Below are 16,309 nucleotides of genomic sequence, written 5' to 3' on the forward strand. Positions count from 1 at the left end.
TTTAAGTCAAGGACTACCTGAGTCCACAATACTATATTTTGTGTCTTATGTATAAACTAAAGAAACAGTAGCATCAACAAAACCACATATTTAAATTAAAACATACTACAATACAAAACATAAAGTGTGATGCACTTTGGCCTGCAGAAAAAACAACAGAGAAAGGGGTAGATCATTTTTCCTCTTATATGAGTTGTCAGGAATTGACCTGCAAAATGGATAATCATCACCTCTAAAAATCTGTTCTTCCGAATACATGCTTCATGCTCAATAATGACTAAAGAAAATCTGTTTTAAATGCATGGTTATGCTAACTCAGCTGTAACTCAAAGTATGTTATGTTGATGTTGATTTCTGTTGTACTTTGAAGGCTTTCACTCAATAGCTGTATTTTTCAGTTGTAGCAATACATATATTAAAAGCTTCAAAATCAAGAATCCACCAATATTGCTTAGGTTTACTAAACATCATCAGTTGGTGTTTACCACCCACTTCCTCCCCTTCTCTAACTCTACTGATCTGCACCGAAACTTGGGGTAAGGATTTTGGTAAGTTTTGCCGGGGTATAGAAAGGATAATATAAACAGATTCTGTTTCTCATATTTATCAAATTCCACACAAATAAGCTAATACCCTGAACCAGCAAGACTGGTAATTAAAGTCACCTGATATTATATTACTTATTCCAAGTACAACTAAGAATTCTAGGCAGCTTCTCGATATGTCTTAGAAAAGTATTTTCACATGCTATATAATGCAAAGAAGCTTTTTAAAAAAACCAGATAATAGAACATTTGAGGAACTACTGCTAGATTTATTAAATCAGTTACAATGAAATTCATGTGAATCAAATTCTATTTTAGGGACAGCAAGCAGGAAACACATACAAGCCACATTATTCTTCTTAATTTACAGACACAGAATTAATTCACCTCTATTTGCATTTGAGATACATTGTGTAATTATTTGGAAATAAGATTGGCTGTTCAAACATCTGCTTTCTATACTATAATTACCATTTCTCTTGAGGGTATTTATTTTTGTAAGCATAAAACAAACATTTTCAAATAATATAAAAAGCAAATAAAAGTAAGTTTTCATACAAACTAGCAATGATGAGAAATAATTTGATTACAACATCAAGACTTTAGATTAATGATGAACTCAAATAGAGCCAGATTTACAATAATTACTCAGATTCTGTATATAGAAATCCTTTAATTTTGTAAGTGCCTCTTTGTATCGTTCAAGAAATATGTCAATCCTCTTAAGTTCACAGGTCCAAAAAAGATACAGTGTTACAGTGGGGGAAAAATTATTTGGTCCCCTGATTTTGTATGTTTGCCCACTGACAAAGAAATGATCAATCTATAATTTTAATGGTAGGTTTATTTTAACAGTGAGAGATAAAATAACAGAAAATTCATAAAAACTCATTTCAAAAAAGTTATAAATTGATCTGCATTTTAATGAGTGAAATAAGAATCTGACCTCTTTGCAAAACATGACTTAGTACTTGGTGGCAAAACCCTTCTTGGCAATCACAGAGATTAGACATTTCCTGTAGTTGGCCACCAGCTTTGCACACATCTCAGGTTTAGAGGCCTAGGTCTGGCAGCTCGAACCTTCAACTCCCTCCACAGATTTTCTATGGAATTAAGGTCTAGAGACTGACTAAGCCACTCCAGGACCTTAATGTGCTTCTTCTTGAGCCACTCCTTTGTTGCCTTGGCTGTGTGTTTTGGGTTATTGCCATGCTGGAATACCCATCCATGACCCATTTTCAATGCCATGGCTGAGGGAAGGAGGCTCTCACCCAAGATTTGATGGTACATGGCCCTGTCCATCGTCCCTTTTATGCAGTGAAGTTGTCCTGTCCCCTTAGAAGAAAAACACCTCCAAAGCATAATGTTTCCACCTCCACATTTGACGGTGGGGATGGTGTTCTTGGGGTCATAGGTAGCATTCCTCTTCTTCCAAACACAGCGAGTTGAGTTGATGCCAAAGAGCTCGATTTTTGTTTCACTTGACCACAACACTTTCACCCAGTTCTCCTCTGAAACATTCAGATGTTCACTGGCAAACTTCAGACAAGTTTGAGCAGGGAGACCTTGCAGGCGCTGCAGGATTCCAGTCCTTCATGGTGTAGTGTGTTACCAATTGTTTTCTTGGTGACTATGGTCCCAGCTGCCTTGAGATCATTGACAAGGTCCTCCCATGTAGTTCTGGGCTGATTCCTCACCGTTCTCATGATCATTGAAATTCCACGAGGTGAGATCTTGCATGGAACCCCAGACCAAGGGAGATTGACCATTATTTTGTGTCTCTTCCATTTGTGAATAATCACACCAACTGTTGTCACCTTCTCCCCAAGCTGCTTGGCGATAGTCTTGTAGCCCATCCAACCTTATGTAGTTCTGCAATCTTGTCCCTGAGATCCTTGGACAGCTCTTTGGTCTTGGCCATGGTGGAGAATTTGGAATCTGATTGATTGCTTCTGTGGACAGGTGTCTTCTAAACAGGTAACAAGCTGTGATTAGGAGCACTCTTAAAGGGAGTGCTCCTAATCTGAGCTCTGTACCTGTATAAAAGACACCTGGGAGTCAGAAATCTTGCTGATTGATAGGGGATCAAATACTTATTTTACTCATTAAAATGCAAATCAATTTATAACTTTTTTGACATGTGTTTTTCTGATTTGTTGGTTGTTATTCTGCCTCTCATTATTAAAATAAATCTACCATTAAAATTATAGGTTGTTCATTTCTTTATCAGTGGGCAAACATATAAGATCAGCAGGGGATCAAATAATTTTTCCCACACTGTAAATCACCACATGCTTTGTTTTGCAATTCAATGGCTAATATGCATCTTTATAAATTTTTACCATGCGGTAATAAATGAGTTTGTGTATCTTGCTATTATCATTGGGGATGTATATTCCTCCATAGTTCACCCTTGAGACATGTCATAAACAAAGTATCTACTAGAGAATGAAATGGCAACCTCATTCCAACATTTTGCCATGAATTTACTGATAGACATTCTGGTGAAAACAGTCATCTCTTTTGTTTGTACAAATTTTTCTCCTTTTGTTAGCTTTAGGTACAGATTAGCATTTTAACTATACAAACCAACTATTTTTACATTATTCACATTCATCAAGCTTTGAAATATTTAACATTAGACAAATGATAAACAGATATAGTAAATATTGAAAGAGAAAATATTCAGCTACCTATCGTGAAGAAAAGTGACGTATGGTTGATAAACAGTCAGATTTTTTTTCTCTTCATGTCCCCATTTCAGACCTTAGTCACTGAAGTAGGAAATAGTTCATATTTATAGTTTCTTCATGAAGCCAAGATAAAACAATATAGAATAAGTCTGTTTCTCCTTTCTTCTAACTCTTATGTTCTTAAGGAGATAGGATCTTCAATGTTCATCAGCCAAATCTAAGCATCATCTGGCCAGTAACAATTATATCTACAGGTAGTCCTCAACTTACAACCATTTCTTTATTGACTGTTCAACGTTAGAACAGCACTGGAAAAAGTGACTTATGATCAGTCCTCACATTTATGACCATAGCATCATAGCTACGATCACATGATCAAAATTCAGGCACTTGGCAACTGACGTGTATTTATAACTATTGCAGCAGTTCCGGGGTCATGTGATCAGTTTTTGCCATCTTTCCAGCTGGCTTCTGACAAGTCAATGGGGGCAGATGGATTTGCTTAAGGACTGTGTGATTCACCTAATTGCAATGATTCACTTAGCAACTGTTACAAAAAAAGTCATAAAATCGGGCAAGACTCACTTACCAACTGCCTTCCTTAGCAATGAAAATTCTGGTCCCAACTGTGGTTTTAAGTCAAGGGCTACAAAGGAAGAAAATTAAAGAAGTGCAACTTCTCCTTCCCCTTTGAATAAATTGGGGGCTTTTGCTGCACTGAAGAAAACTAAGTAGCAGGCCAAGTACCAAGGAGTGCATTTCTATGCTGTTCCCTCATGCTAAAAATCTTCACAAGCTAAAATGAGCAACATGCATATCCACACATTGCTCGTACAATAGCACTAGAGGGCAAAATGCCATACAGCCTAAGAGTAGGTAGATATCCTCACCAGCCCAACCTGGCTTCATTTTCCATTCTCCATGACTACTCATTTTAGATCTTATAAATTTAGATCTTAAATAAATATAAGACACTCACAACATTATGACAGTTACCAAACAATAGATATGGAAAAACTGTATTCAGAGTCAATTTAATGAAGTGGTTGATATACTGGCCTAGAAACCAGGAGACTGTGAGTTCTAGACCTCCCTTAGGAATAAAACACAATTGGGTGATATTGGGCCAGTCACTCTGGTTCAGCCCAACCAATCTCACAGGGCTATTGCTGTGGTGAAAATAGGAGGCAGGACTATATTAAGTACATTCACGACCTGGAATGCAGAATGAAAATATTGTTGTTCAAAACTGGCCAGCCTCTGGACAACATACAAGAGATGGAGCATAACAAAAAAATTCATAAAGAACGGTTACATAATTATGAAAAAAAAATTCCATACCTGCACCAGGAATGATCGCTAATTTTGTTTCAACTAAACCCATTTTTGCAGAAGTAGCTAAAAAAAAACAAAGTTGGTTTTTTAAAAAGCCTACAAATTACTTAGAAAAAATAAAAGGAACTTAGTAAAATAAGCTGTAACTTCACTGTAACAGTTTTGGATAAAAGTGAAAACATTGAAAAGAGCAGAATGTCAATGGCTATGTTTCACTTCAGCACTAAGCCATAGCACTTAGTAACCAAAAACAAATCCCACTGTGCCTTAGGTTGTATGGGAAACTTTCTCTCAGTAGGCTCTGTAGCCCTTCATTTTTCAGAAAAAGCATGCAGGATGTAGGAAATCAACCTTTGCAAAGATCCATTTCTGTTCTCAGTAAAATGCCAGTATGAGTCATGATTTTCTAATGTTTTCATATCCAGAAAAACAAAATTATTTGTACAGCAATTGTTCTGCATACAATATACAGCTATTTAGAATACTCTTCTATATGTATCAGTTTTTCAATATATTGATCTCCAGCTGAATTAGGCAAATTGTAGTAAATTGGACAGTACAATGATTAAATATTTTAATTGGGATATATTGCTATTGCTTTTGAAGTTATTGTTTATATTTTTATTTTTTAATTGCTGTAAACCAACTTAGTTGCTTATACAAAGAAAAAAGCAAGGTATAAATGTATTAATATATTAAAAACACTGCTTCTAAAAGGAGCAGGAAGTTACAAGAAGTTTTAGTTCTTCCTCCCTTCCTATGAACTTCCTCATTTAGAGCAAGGCTACAGAACAATATCCATGATACAATTATCTTGCCTAGATTTAGTGTTTGGTTTTATGAGTAAAAGCCTTGAAAAGCCTGCATAGACAAAGGCTGAGTACCTTTTTCCAACATTGGTTTTATTAATGTTGTAATTTTACGTATATGAATGAGACAAGTAAGAGGTGAGGAATCCATTCCAGTTTTTGGGAAACCATCTCTGGCCCTCCATCCAATATTCCTAGCTGGAGGATCTTTCCAAGATAGCTGACATGCTAAAAACCCTTCACCTACTCTCGTAAAGTGGAAATTATTGTCTTCATGTGAACACTTCCATTAACCTGTTCCTTTTTCTTTATCCTCTTTTGTGCTTATTAGCAAAAACCCTTTCATGACACAAATCACAAAATTGTTATATTACATTTACCTTGGATCCAAAAATTAAGATACATATTAAAACTAATGTAAGTATTATAACAATTATCACAGATGAGATGTTCAAAATTTTATTAAAATAACATTAAGAAATTGTTTTCTCTACACTTGAACTAAAAAAGTTTAGAGAATGCTTTAATTTTTTAGGACTAAATCTTACCTGCCACTCTTATATCACATGCTAGAGCCAATTCTAGGCCACCACCTAATGCAATGCCATCTATTGCAGCTATAGTTGGTACTGGAAGATTAGCTAAAAGGAAAAATTAACAAAAATACTTTCAGCCAGTTGTCAATATTTCTACGATAAAATTAATTTTACAAAATTTCTATTTATAAATGTATGTGCCACCCATCTTGTCTAAAGGCAACTCTATGGATAATAGCATTTTTTTGTTTCTTTCCAATATTAATTGCAAAATAAATTCTGACTACAGAGATATTTGGCATATTAACAGCAATAAAAAGAACAAGATATCAAAATTAATTGTAATAAGGAGCAATTATGATAAAACAGCAAATCCTGATTTGTATATATGCAAATCAAAATAGATATGTTGTTCTATCCATGAAACTAACACATATAGAAGTTATTTACTTTATTACTTTAATTTATATTCCACTCCATTTCCAAACAGCTAAGGCTACAGACTCGCCCTTTTGTTCAAGTAGGAGCTATAAGATGAAAAGGATCAGATGAAAATTGTGTTATTAACAGACATCTGGAAAACACACAAGCAGGGCATGAAAATAACAACCCTATTCATTGCTTGTCACCAGCATTCACACACCTTACCAGTGAATATGTAAATTTTACTTAGTTGCTTGTTTCAATATAAGTTAACTGACTCAGTCCTAATGGGAAGTTATTGCTGAAGGACAAGAAATTCTTTAAAAACAGCCATTCCAATTTTAGGTAACAATAGGTACATATTCAAGCATACCTACAATATTAATTCTTAACCACATTATCAAAAACTTTTTATGAATTTTTGGAAACACTCCTTCTAATTTAATTTCCCTCTCTACAAAAGAATATTTAGCAACTGGCATGTTCAGTGATGGATCCATGTAGCTGCTAGATTGAGGGCAGATTCCATCCTCCCCTGCCCTCTGGTCTCTACCCATCCATCTTTTTGCTTATCACACTGATGTAATATTCTCACTGTTTCCTTTTTCACTGTTTATTTTTCTGTTCTATTATTTTACTTCTGTTTACACTCTTTTCATTTTTCTTTCTTATTATTGTAAGTCACCAAGAGTAGCCCCACAGCAAGATAGGAGGCAAATAAATTTAACAAATAAATAAAATAGATAAAAACAGAACTGACAGTTTGAGATGTAATTATAAAATAATTGTAAGCTCTTTGAATTATTTACAATATTCTGATACTGTTGAAAAAAGAAGCGCCTTAGGCTCTACTCCTTCTGACTATCTCCCTCAATCCAGTTTAATTCGTTATCAACAGAAATGAACACATTTGTTTTAACATTCAGTCAATTGAAGTTTCTGATGAAAGTTTTGTAGGAAACATTTTGATTTTTTTTTCTGTTTTGACCCTATTGAAATTGTTTGAGAGTTTAACTTACTTGCCAACTAAGTTTATCTAACTGTCTATATATTTAGAGGGGTTATTTACACTCAATTCAGTATTAAGTGTATCTAACAGCAGAAAAAGGTAAAATAAAATTAATGTTCTTTAGTGACAATTATATTATATATCTCTTTGTCATGTTGATGATAATTAGTCTTAATTTGTTACAGAGTTATGAAAATTTAAACAGGCTTTTTTGATCACTGAGAATTTACTTACTACTACTACTACTCATGATTGATTAGCTATCAGCAATATTTCAATGAGACTTGTACTTACCCATTTCATTAATAGTGGATCTGGCCTTTGAGACAAAAGAGCTTACTTCACTAGCATGCATTTTAGCTCTTTCTTTAAGGTCAGCACCTGCAAATGACATTTTCTGGTCATATTTAAATACCATCATAGTTTCTGTTTGAATCAAACCATCTTCCCCAACCTAAATATCCTTCAAATGCATGAACCTCAGCATTTTCATGAATGGGTAGGAATTCTAGGCAATATAGTGAAATAAACCAAAATGGCATAATCCATTCATACTTTCAGGAAAAGCAACATGGAACAAATGTAAATGTAAATCTATTTCTTGACAAGATGTGGAAACTCAGTCACCTCTTTACAAACATTTGGATATTAAGCAAAAAAAATATACAATTTACAAAATATTTAAAACGTACTTCATTGCATGTTTTATATGTATATTTCATAAAAAACATAGAAATAAACCAGTCCTTATTTCATAAAGGGCAAAACAAGAAAAGGAGAAAGTTAATAAAACAAATCAAGGTAATTTTCAGATGGGTGCAACTGTTCATGTAAAAAGGGATTTGTTTATTCATGATAACAAAACTAGCTCTAATTCTTGGTGTTATACAGTAAACAGGACCCTATCTTTTGAATGTTATGACAGAATGAATAATTTTACAAACAAAATAAGGAAAATGAAAATAAGGAACACGTCTTCTTTAACAATCCAACAAATGATTTATAAAAGTCATACATTTTATCCAACACCAGAAAAATAATTGTTTCAAATTTCATGCTTAAATCTCTACTGAGACAAAGCACTCCATTAGAGTGCTTAGGAGGCTTTACTTTATACAGTCAATTTAACAAGAGAAGAAATTTGCTAAGTCTACAGCCAGTTATTTAAATTTAAATTAAAAACAAGTTTTCTATGTAAAAGCTATATAAAGTTTTATGATTGTAGCCCACATGCATGCGTATCCATAATTAAATGTGACTGAAACATTTCATATAATTATCCCACTCATATATTAAAAGTCCACGATGACAAAAATTAATGATGCAATAGCCATTTTTACTTCTGCCAAGATTAAAAAAATAACAAGTAAAAAAAAATCTGAGTCAGAGCTAGATTAAAAAGTGCCACTTGTACATTTTCAGAGATACCTTCCGCCGTGACCTGAAGACTTGGTTGTTTCAACAAGTGGGTCTGGACTGACTACGTATTTTAATTAGGTTTTTACTGGGTTTTAAATTGTCATGTTATCATTGTATCTACTAGTTTAATTCTTTTTAAATTTTCATTCTGTTTGTTCTTTTTAAAAATTTTATTGTTGTGAGCCGCCCTGAGTCCTTAGGGAGAAGGGCGGCATATAAATTTAAGTAAATAAATAAATATCAGGCATTTGGAGTAGGACATAAGAATAACTATGGTATTTTCTACTGATATATAATTTATATGCTCCCCTAATTCAAGAAATGAAAAATATTCAGTTTATCTTGTCTATTTCAATGATTACTATATTAGTCTTCATTTAACTAGCTGTAATTTATTTTCATTGGATTTGAAATTGAGGAATGCAATTATGGAAAGATTATAATTAGAAGGATTATTAGATGGAAGAACATTTGAATGAGGGTGAAGGTTCTTCATTCTCCGAGCCTGTGGGTTGGTTTCTAAATGTTACATTACCAGCCTAGGTAATATCTTCAGCGGCGTTTAGGGAACGTCTGTGTCAGTGCTGACACACAGACATCCCCTAAACACCGCTGAAGATGTTAGCTAGCCTGGTAACGAAACATTCAGAAACCAACCCACAGGCTCGGAGAAAGAACCTTTGACCTCATCTTACACCAAAGCTACAGATATACGCCACTATTGCAAACGTCTGAATGTTTGCAGTTACGTGATCATATCTAACAGCTCTATTAAGACATAAAATAAGGCTTACATAATCTAAAGAAATTATTCTCTGAAAAAGGTGCAAGTTATTCACACGTTTTCTTACAAAATCAATTTCAGAATAATTTTGCAAATAGCTATGTAATTTCTGCCTCTAATTAAGTCATCTTGGACTTTTAATATATGAGTGGGATAATTATATGAAATGTTTCAGTCACAATAGCAGAGTATATACCTTTTTTATATTCTCATCTAGGTATCTAGCAATCAAAGCTTAAGTATCAGAAAATTTAAACTGACAAAGCACTAAGTCAGTGGCATCAGAAGAGAAAATAACGTTACAATATGTTCTGGTTATTCTCAGCCTACACAACTCAGCAGACCTCTGCTAAAATTATGGCAACAGAAATAAGAGTCTCTTCAAAACTATTGCTTTGGCCACTAGTTACACTTACAATAAAATATGTACTGCCATTACAATTGCTGTTTAGCTAAAATGGATAAAAATTAATAATGGTGAGCTGCATGAATATGCAATTACTGTAGCACTGTACTTTAAACAATACTGAATTATCTGAGTATAAGGCTCAAGTTAAATTTTGAAACTTTAAAGAAAAAGTGAGAGAAGATGCCATACCATGGTAGCAACATAAAATAACGAACTGAGTATTTAAACATATAGTTTTGCTTCATTCCCAATGAGGAGTAAACAGTAATATTTTACTGGCTGCTATATACTAGATCCTCTACTTCAAAAATATTTCTTCAATATAAATCTAACACTGTAAAATGATTAGTAAGAGAGGAGGCTAACCCTTTTCTGTAGCTCTTTATTGCACCCATATACTATTACAACTCTTCTGTCTGTAATCTTTTTAAACCAAGATATCTAAAGTGACTAACTTGCAGAATGCAGGGACCCATTATTCCCCAAAGGAATGAAAATTTGGGAAAGTTGTGGCTGCTTCAGCGCTGCCAGTTACTACTGCTTCAGTAATGCCATCACACTGCTATAGTCATGTGATCTTCATTTCCAACTTTCTCTAACAGCTTCCTAGCCAATCACACAATCCTTTGTGAGGCAAGACGGGGTACGGCAGGGAAGGAAAGAGATTTCCAATGCTCATTGCCAGCTTCCTACAAGGAAATTCAGTGGGGAAGCTGACAGAATCTCAAAAGTCACTTCTCCTCCCACTGCGTTTTTGCTGTCCATGGTCATTCTGTTATCTGTTTAAGTAAGGAAATATCTCTGAAACAGTGATCCAGTGAGTCACAGGTTGCCTAAGTTTCTTTACTGGTTTGAGTGTGTTGCTTCTTGTTGATCAGAAGATGCTCCAAAGATGCAGCTGAAGAGTCAGACAAAACACCCCTAACAAATTTTTAGAAAGCTACAATATACACTACATTTCTAACTTTAGACAATGCAAACAGATACAAAATTCACTGTATTTGTCCTTTGTGATAGATCTTGTTTCAATGCTTAATTTCAGATACTATATTGGATTGTCATAATCTATCAGAACTACTGATCTCCAAGTTATACGTGGTTGCACTTCCCCAGGCAGACCAGATATGCAATTGGGGGAGAGGCATATCTTCTGGAGTCACAACTGTTCTGTTTGCTTTGACCTGTTGCTTGAAGAGGTGAATGTTGTAGCTAGAAGGGTCTTTTTGCAGCTTTCAGTTGTGTTCCAGTTGCGCCCAATCCTAGATCAGGAGGTTTCTATGCTCAATCACTCAGGCCCTAATTAATTCCTATTGAGGAATATTTAAGAGGCTTCAGTTCAAAACAGAAGGCAGTCCATGGATCACAATGGCAATTGGGATTGGGAACTCTTATCACTCTTATAAAATGTGAAGTCACATGATTGCCTCATTTAACAATGACAATTATGGAAGTAATATTTGCTGTCCTTAAAAGAATGGCAATTTTAAATGTTTATGTTTTAACTATAAGCCATCCAGAGTCATGAATGTGATGAGAGGCTATATAAAGCATTGGGTCATTAAATCAGGACCTCACTTGATTGCAATTTCCTGCCAGCTTCCCCACTGACTTTGCTTTTAGGAAGCAATCAGGGAATGCTGGTCATTGCGATCGTGTGACTGTGGCTCATTGAGATGTCCCGACCTTCGCTCTTTCCGCCGGGATCTGAAAACCTATTTATTTGAACAGGCCGGCCTGGTTTAAGGGTTTGGGGTTTTTTAATTATTTATTGTTAGGGCTTCATTAATTTAATTTACTTTTAACTTTTGTAACTTTTGTAGTGCTTTTATTGCCCTGTACACCGCCCTGAGTCCTTCGGGAGAAGGGTGGTATAGAAATTCAATTATAAATAAATAAATAAATAAATGTCATAATCACAAGCCAGGTGCAAGCATATGGATCACATGACTTCAGGGACATGGCAAGGGCTGTAATTCCGAGCATATATCTTAAGTCCTCCTCATTCAGCTTTGTTGTAACTTGTAATTGCTGAACAAATGGTCATCATCTGAGGACTACCTGCATAGATATCGATATTTAGACACACATACATATATACACACAGTCAGGAAAGCTCTCTATATCTTAATATATATTATGGAACGTTTTAAAAAATATTACTTAGATATAGAACTTATCTATATTTAGTTCCCAAATAAAGGATTCTGAGTTATTTCTGCTGAGTATAATAAATATGGATTTCCAGATGGATAGTAAAAATAAAGTTTTCATACCAGCACAAAATACCCCAGGAACTTCACTTCGGAATATAACTGTCCGTACTTTTTTGTCTGTTTTCAAAGCGTCCATAACTTTTGATATCTACAGAGAAAAGGTGTGAACAGTATCAACACTAATTTTCAGTTTTTCACATTAATAATTAGCTAAAGGTTCATTTACTTACCATTTTAATAAGATTTTTATTAAGTGCATTTTTTGCATGTGCTCTGTTTATTCCAAGTACAACAATTCCTGTATGCAGGACAAAAAAAAATTACAAGACTCAGTTAAGCGTTCCAAAAAATTTTATGCTATATTTTTAAGACTTCTTTGTCTTTTGGGAAAAATACAGGAATTTATATGAATCATTATTGCTGTGCATTTATCTGAGTTTCTTGCCACAGTCATTAAATGAATCACTACAATGGTTAAGTTAGTAACACAGCTGTTAAGTGAATCTGGCTTTCCCATTGATTTTTCTTGTCAGAAGGTTACAAAAGATGATCATATGCCCCTGGGACACTGCAACCATCATAAATATGAGTTGCCAGTTGCCAAGAGTCAGAATTTTGATCACATGACCATGGGGAATTGGGGATGCTGAAATGGTCGTAAGTGTGAAAGCAGTCACAAGTCACTTTTGCAGTGCTATTATAACTTCAAACTGTCACTAAATGAACTCTTGTAAGTTGAGGACTACCAGTACTATAAAACTACTTTGCAAAACTGTAAAAGAAAAACAGTACAAAATGGCAAAAAAATTACAAACCAATAGTTGTGCCTACTTTCTTCAGACAAAAATACAATTGCAGATTTGTTATATACTGTACTTATGAAATAAATTATACTCAAATTACTTAAGAAAGTAAACATCTCTTAGAAGAAAACTATACTTTATGCACCTCAAAGTCTCTCACCAGCTGCATGACTAGTTGAAAATTTAATCTAGAACTCTCTATTCACTATAAATAATACATTAGAAATCAGAATAGATGTGTTTCATGTCCCAATCTTCCATTTTTATTAAAGACAGGAAGTGAATTAAAGCAAACAAAAAAATAGAGATGAATTTTCTCACAAAGCATGATTTTTAATGCTTTTCCTCTCAAAGTGCACTTTTCTCATTTTACTAATCTAAAATAGTCATATATATTGATCTCTGAATATATTGTAAAATTCAAAAGTATGATATTCAAAGGATAATCTGTACATCACTCCAGAAATCAGTATAACTGTATCAGCGTGTCCAATCCGCTCAGTTTAAAATGCAAAGACTTTATTGTGCTTTTAGTTTTAAGGTCTGGGCAGAAATTCTTGATACATTTATAAATTTAAGATTTCAAAATGATTTTGAGTATTTATCGGTGTATATTTTTCCCAAGAAGTCCTGCATTCTCAAATACGCAGAACATAAGAATTCAAATAAGAATATTTATTTATGTATGTATGTATGTATGTATGTATGTATGGGATTTATATCCCGCCCTATCTCCCGAAGGACTCAGGGCGGCTAACAACAAAACATATAATAAGTACAGAAATTAAGACAAAAATAAAATTAAAATCATCTGTGCAATAAATTAAAATTAAAAACTAAAAATAAATTAAAAATTGTAAATATAATTAATTAAAATGCCTGTCAGTCTAGGTCAGCCTGGTGGAACAGGAGTGTTTTGAGGCCGCGGCGAAAGGATTGGAGATTTTGGGCCATCCGAAGCTCAGGGGGGAGCTGATTCCATAGGACTGACGCTCCCACAGAGAAGGCCCTCCCCTTGGGGGTCGCCAGCTGACATTGCCTAGCTGACGGTACCCTGAGGAGGCCTTCTCTGCGTCAGCGTACTGGGCGATGGGAATTCGTTCCCGGCAGCAGATGGTCCTGCAAGTATCCCGGGCCTAAGCCATGTAGGGCTTTAAAGGTAAGTACCAGCACCTTAAATCTCACCCGGAGGGCAACCGGTAGCCAATGCAGCTCACGCAGGAGGGGGTGTAATATGGGAGTATCGGGGTGCTCCCATCACTACCCGTGCAGCTGCACTCTGCACCAGCTGAAGCCTCCGGGTGGTCTTCAAGGGCAGCCCCATGTAGAGAGCATTACAGTAGTCTATACGGGGAGGTAACGAGCGCGTGGGTGACTGTGCGTAGGGCATCTCGGTCCAGAAAGGGGCGCAATTGGTATATGAGGCGAATCTGGGCAAATGCCCCCCTAGCCACGACTCCAATATGATCTTCAAAAGTCTTCAATATAGACTGTATTTTGTTTTTTTTAGAAATATGAACGTGTATCAGCAGCAGCCAGAAGACAGGCCACCTTCAGATAAAACACAGGGCTTTCAAAGCCTGCACATCGGACATGCTGAGCTTACAACCTACGCACCCATCCTCCGTATTCCCTAGTCTCCTAAACTAGCGTAGGCTTTCGCGAAACCAGCGGGTGTTCACAGGCAACATCAGTGAAGTCGAGAACGAGCTGCGCATGCGCTTTATGCTCGAGGCAGCTCGCGCGACCCGCCCCCGCCAACGGGAGAATTGAAAGGGTCAGGCAGCTTCATCATTTCAAGGCAACCTCGGCTCTTTTCTGACTCATGGACTTCAACTCCCAGAATTCCTGAGTCAGCGTAGCTGACTCAGGAATTCTGGGAGTTGAAGTCCATGAGTCAGAAAAGAGCCGAGGTTGCCTACCCCTGGGATAGGTAATTGGAGACGGACGCGTCCCGTAGACGAGTCTCCGCTGCTGACAAGCAAAAAGGGACAGCCAAGCCTTACCTGCTGGGCAGAACTGGGGAAGGAGGGAGAGAGGGACAGATGGCTTTGGAGACGGGAAATGGAGCTTCAGGTTACGGGCCGACCGACAGGTTAAAAAAAAAAAAAAGACGCGCCCGCGCCTTCCACGCCGGCTCTTGCCGTTACCTTCATGCTCGTCGTCCAAATATCGAACCCGCAGTTCCTCCTCCAAGCCTTTGGCTTCGGAGCTGTATCTTCTCCCGGCCGCGAGCAGGCCTGAACAGCTGCTCGGGCTCAGGCGGCCCAGGGAGGAGGAGGCCGGGGCTAAACCCCCTCGATGGTGAGAGAGCCTAAGAGCTATCCGGGCTGCCGCGGTAGCCGCCATGTTGCCTGTCCGAGAGCACGCAAACGCCGAGCCCGGCGGCACCCCCGAGCCCGTCTCCAGCGCGGTCACGTGACCGCCCCTTGAGCGCGGCCGGCCAAATGAGCGGGCCCAGCCTCGCCAAGGGGCCTGGAGCGGCACGTGACTCTCCCGAGTCCAACTTGGGAGTCCAGCTCTCCTCTCGGTGGCCGGTTTTAGTCGATCGAGTCTCCGGCCAATGAACGGAAAGCGATCCTCTTGCCCCTCGGGGAGGGTTGCGTCTCCCCAGCCCTGGCTTTTATACCCCTTCGCCCTTCCCTGAGGACTAAAGCAGGGGTCTTCAAACTTGGCCCTTTTATGACTTGTGGACTTCAACTCCCAGAATTCCTCAGCCAGCTTTGCTGACTGAGGAATTCTGGGAGTTGAAGTCCACAAGTCATAAAAGGGCCAATTCGAAGACCCCTGGACTAAAGAAAGGCCCTAACTTTACGTGCCTTACGTATTGCCAGGCTACCAGTCAAGTTTTCCTGTTACTTTAAAAAGCTTCCCACCGGATGGAAAAGGGAGGATGGAAATATTTCCCAACGAAAAGAATAGCGTTTTCCTTCAATTTTTAAATGGAGGTGTGACTTTTACTGTTTGGTGCCTCGACTCTTTTAGGGGGCTGTGGTGCTGATATATAAGTAAGATCAGTAATCGTCGGGATTTTCACCGATTTTATTTTCTAGTTTCAGTATACAATTAATAAAACATTGTTACGTATTAGTTATCTAGAATGTAATTAAAACTTTTTGTTGTTGTTAGCTGCGAAGTCGTGTCCGACCCATCGCGACCCCATGGACAACATTCCTCCGGGCCTTCCTGTCCTCTACCATCTTCTGGAGTCCATTTAAGCTCACGCCTACTGCTTCAGTGACTCCATCCAGCCACCTCATTCTCTGTCGTCCTCTTCTTCTCTTGCCCTCAGTCTTTCCCAGCATTAGGCTCATCTCCAGTGAGTGCTTCC

At 37.1% G+C, this 16,309-nt stretch overlaps 1 protein-coding gene across 3 annotated transcripts in view; it reads right to left on the reverse strand.

Moving 5' to 3' along the window:
* Nucleotides 1-15,368, reverse strand: part of AUH (AU RNA binding methylglutaconyl-CoA hydratase) — a 29,790-nt gene extending 14,422 nt beyond the window's left edge. Inside the window, exons 1-6 of one of the 3 annotated variants that reach the window (XM_083356247.1) lie at nucleotides 15,129-15,368; nucleotides 12,406-12,473; nucleotides 12,236-12,323; nucleotides 7,645-7,731; nucleotides 5,931-6,023; nucleotides 4,580-4,636 (exon numbers count right to left, since the gene is read on the reverse strand). In XM_083356247.1, the coding sequence (XP_083212373.1) occupies nucleotides 4,580-4,636; nucleotides 5,931-6,023; nucleotides 7,645-7,731; nucleotides 12,236-12,323; nucleotides 12,406-12,473; nucleotides 15,129-15,327 (592 nt within the window). In that variant the 5' untranslated portion in view covers nucleotides 15,328-15,368. Of the gene's footprint in view, nucleotides 1-4,579; nucleotides 4,637-5,930; nucleotides 6,024-7,644; nucleotides 7,732-12,235; nucleotides 12,324-12,405; nucleotides 12,474-14,595; nucleotides 14,687-15,128 lie in introns of those variants that run through there. The other 2 variants (XM_083356249.1, XM_083356248.1) reach the window with 2 other exon arrangements.
* Nucleotides 15,369-16,309: the final 941 nt, after the last annotated feature.

This window comes from Vipera ursinii (genome assembly GCF_947247035.1).
Source record: "Vipera ursinii genome assembly, chromosome: 2".
Classification (NCBI taxonomy): Eukaryota; Metazoa; Chordata; class Lepidosauria; order Squamata; family Viperidae; genus Vipera; species Vipera ursinii.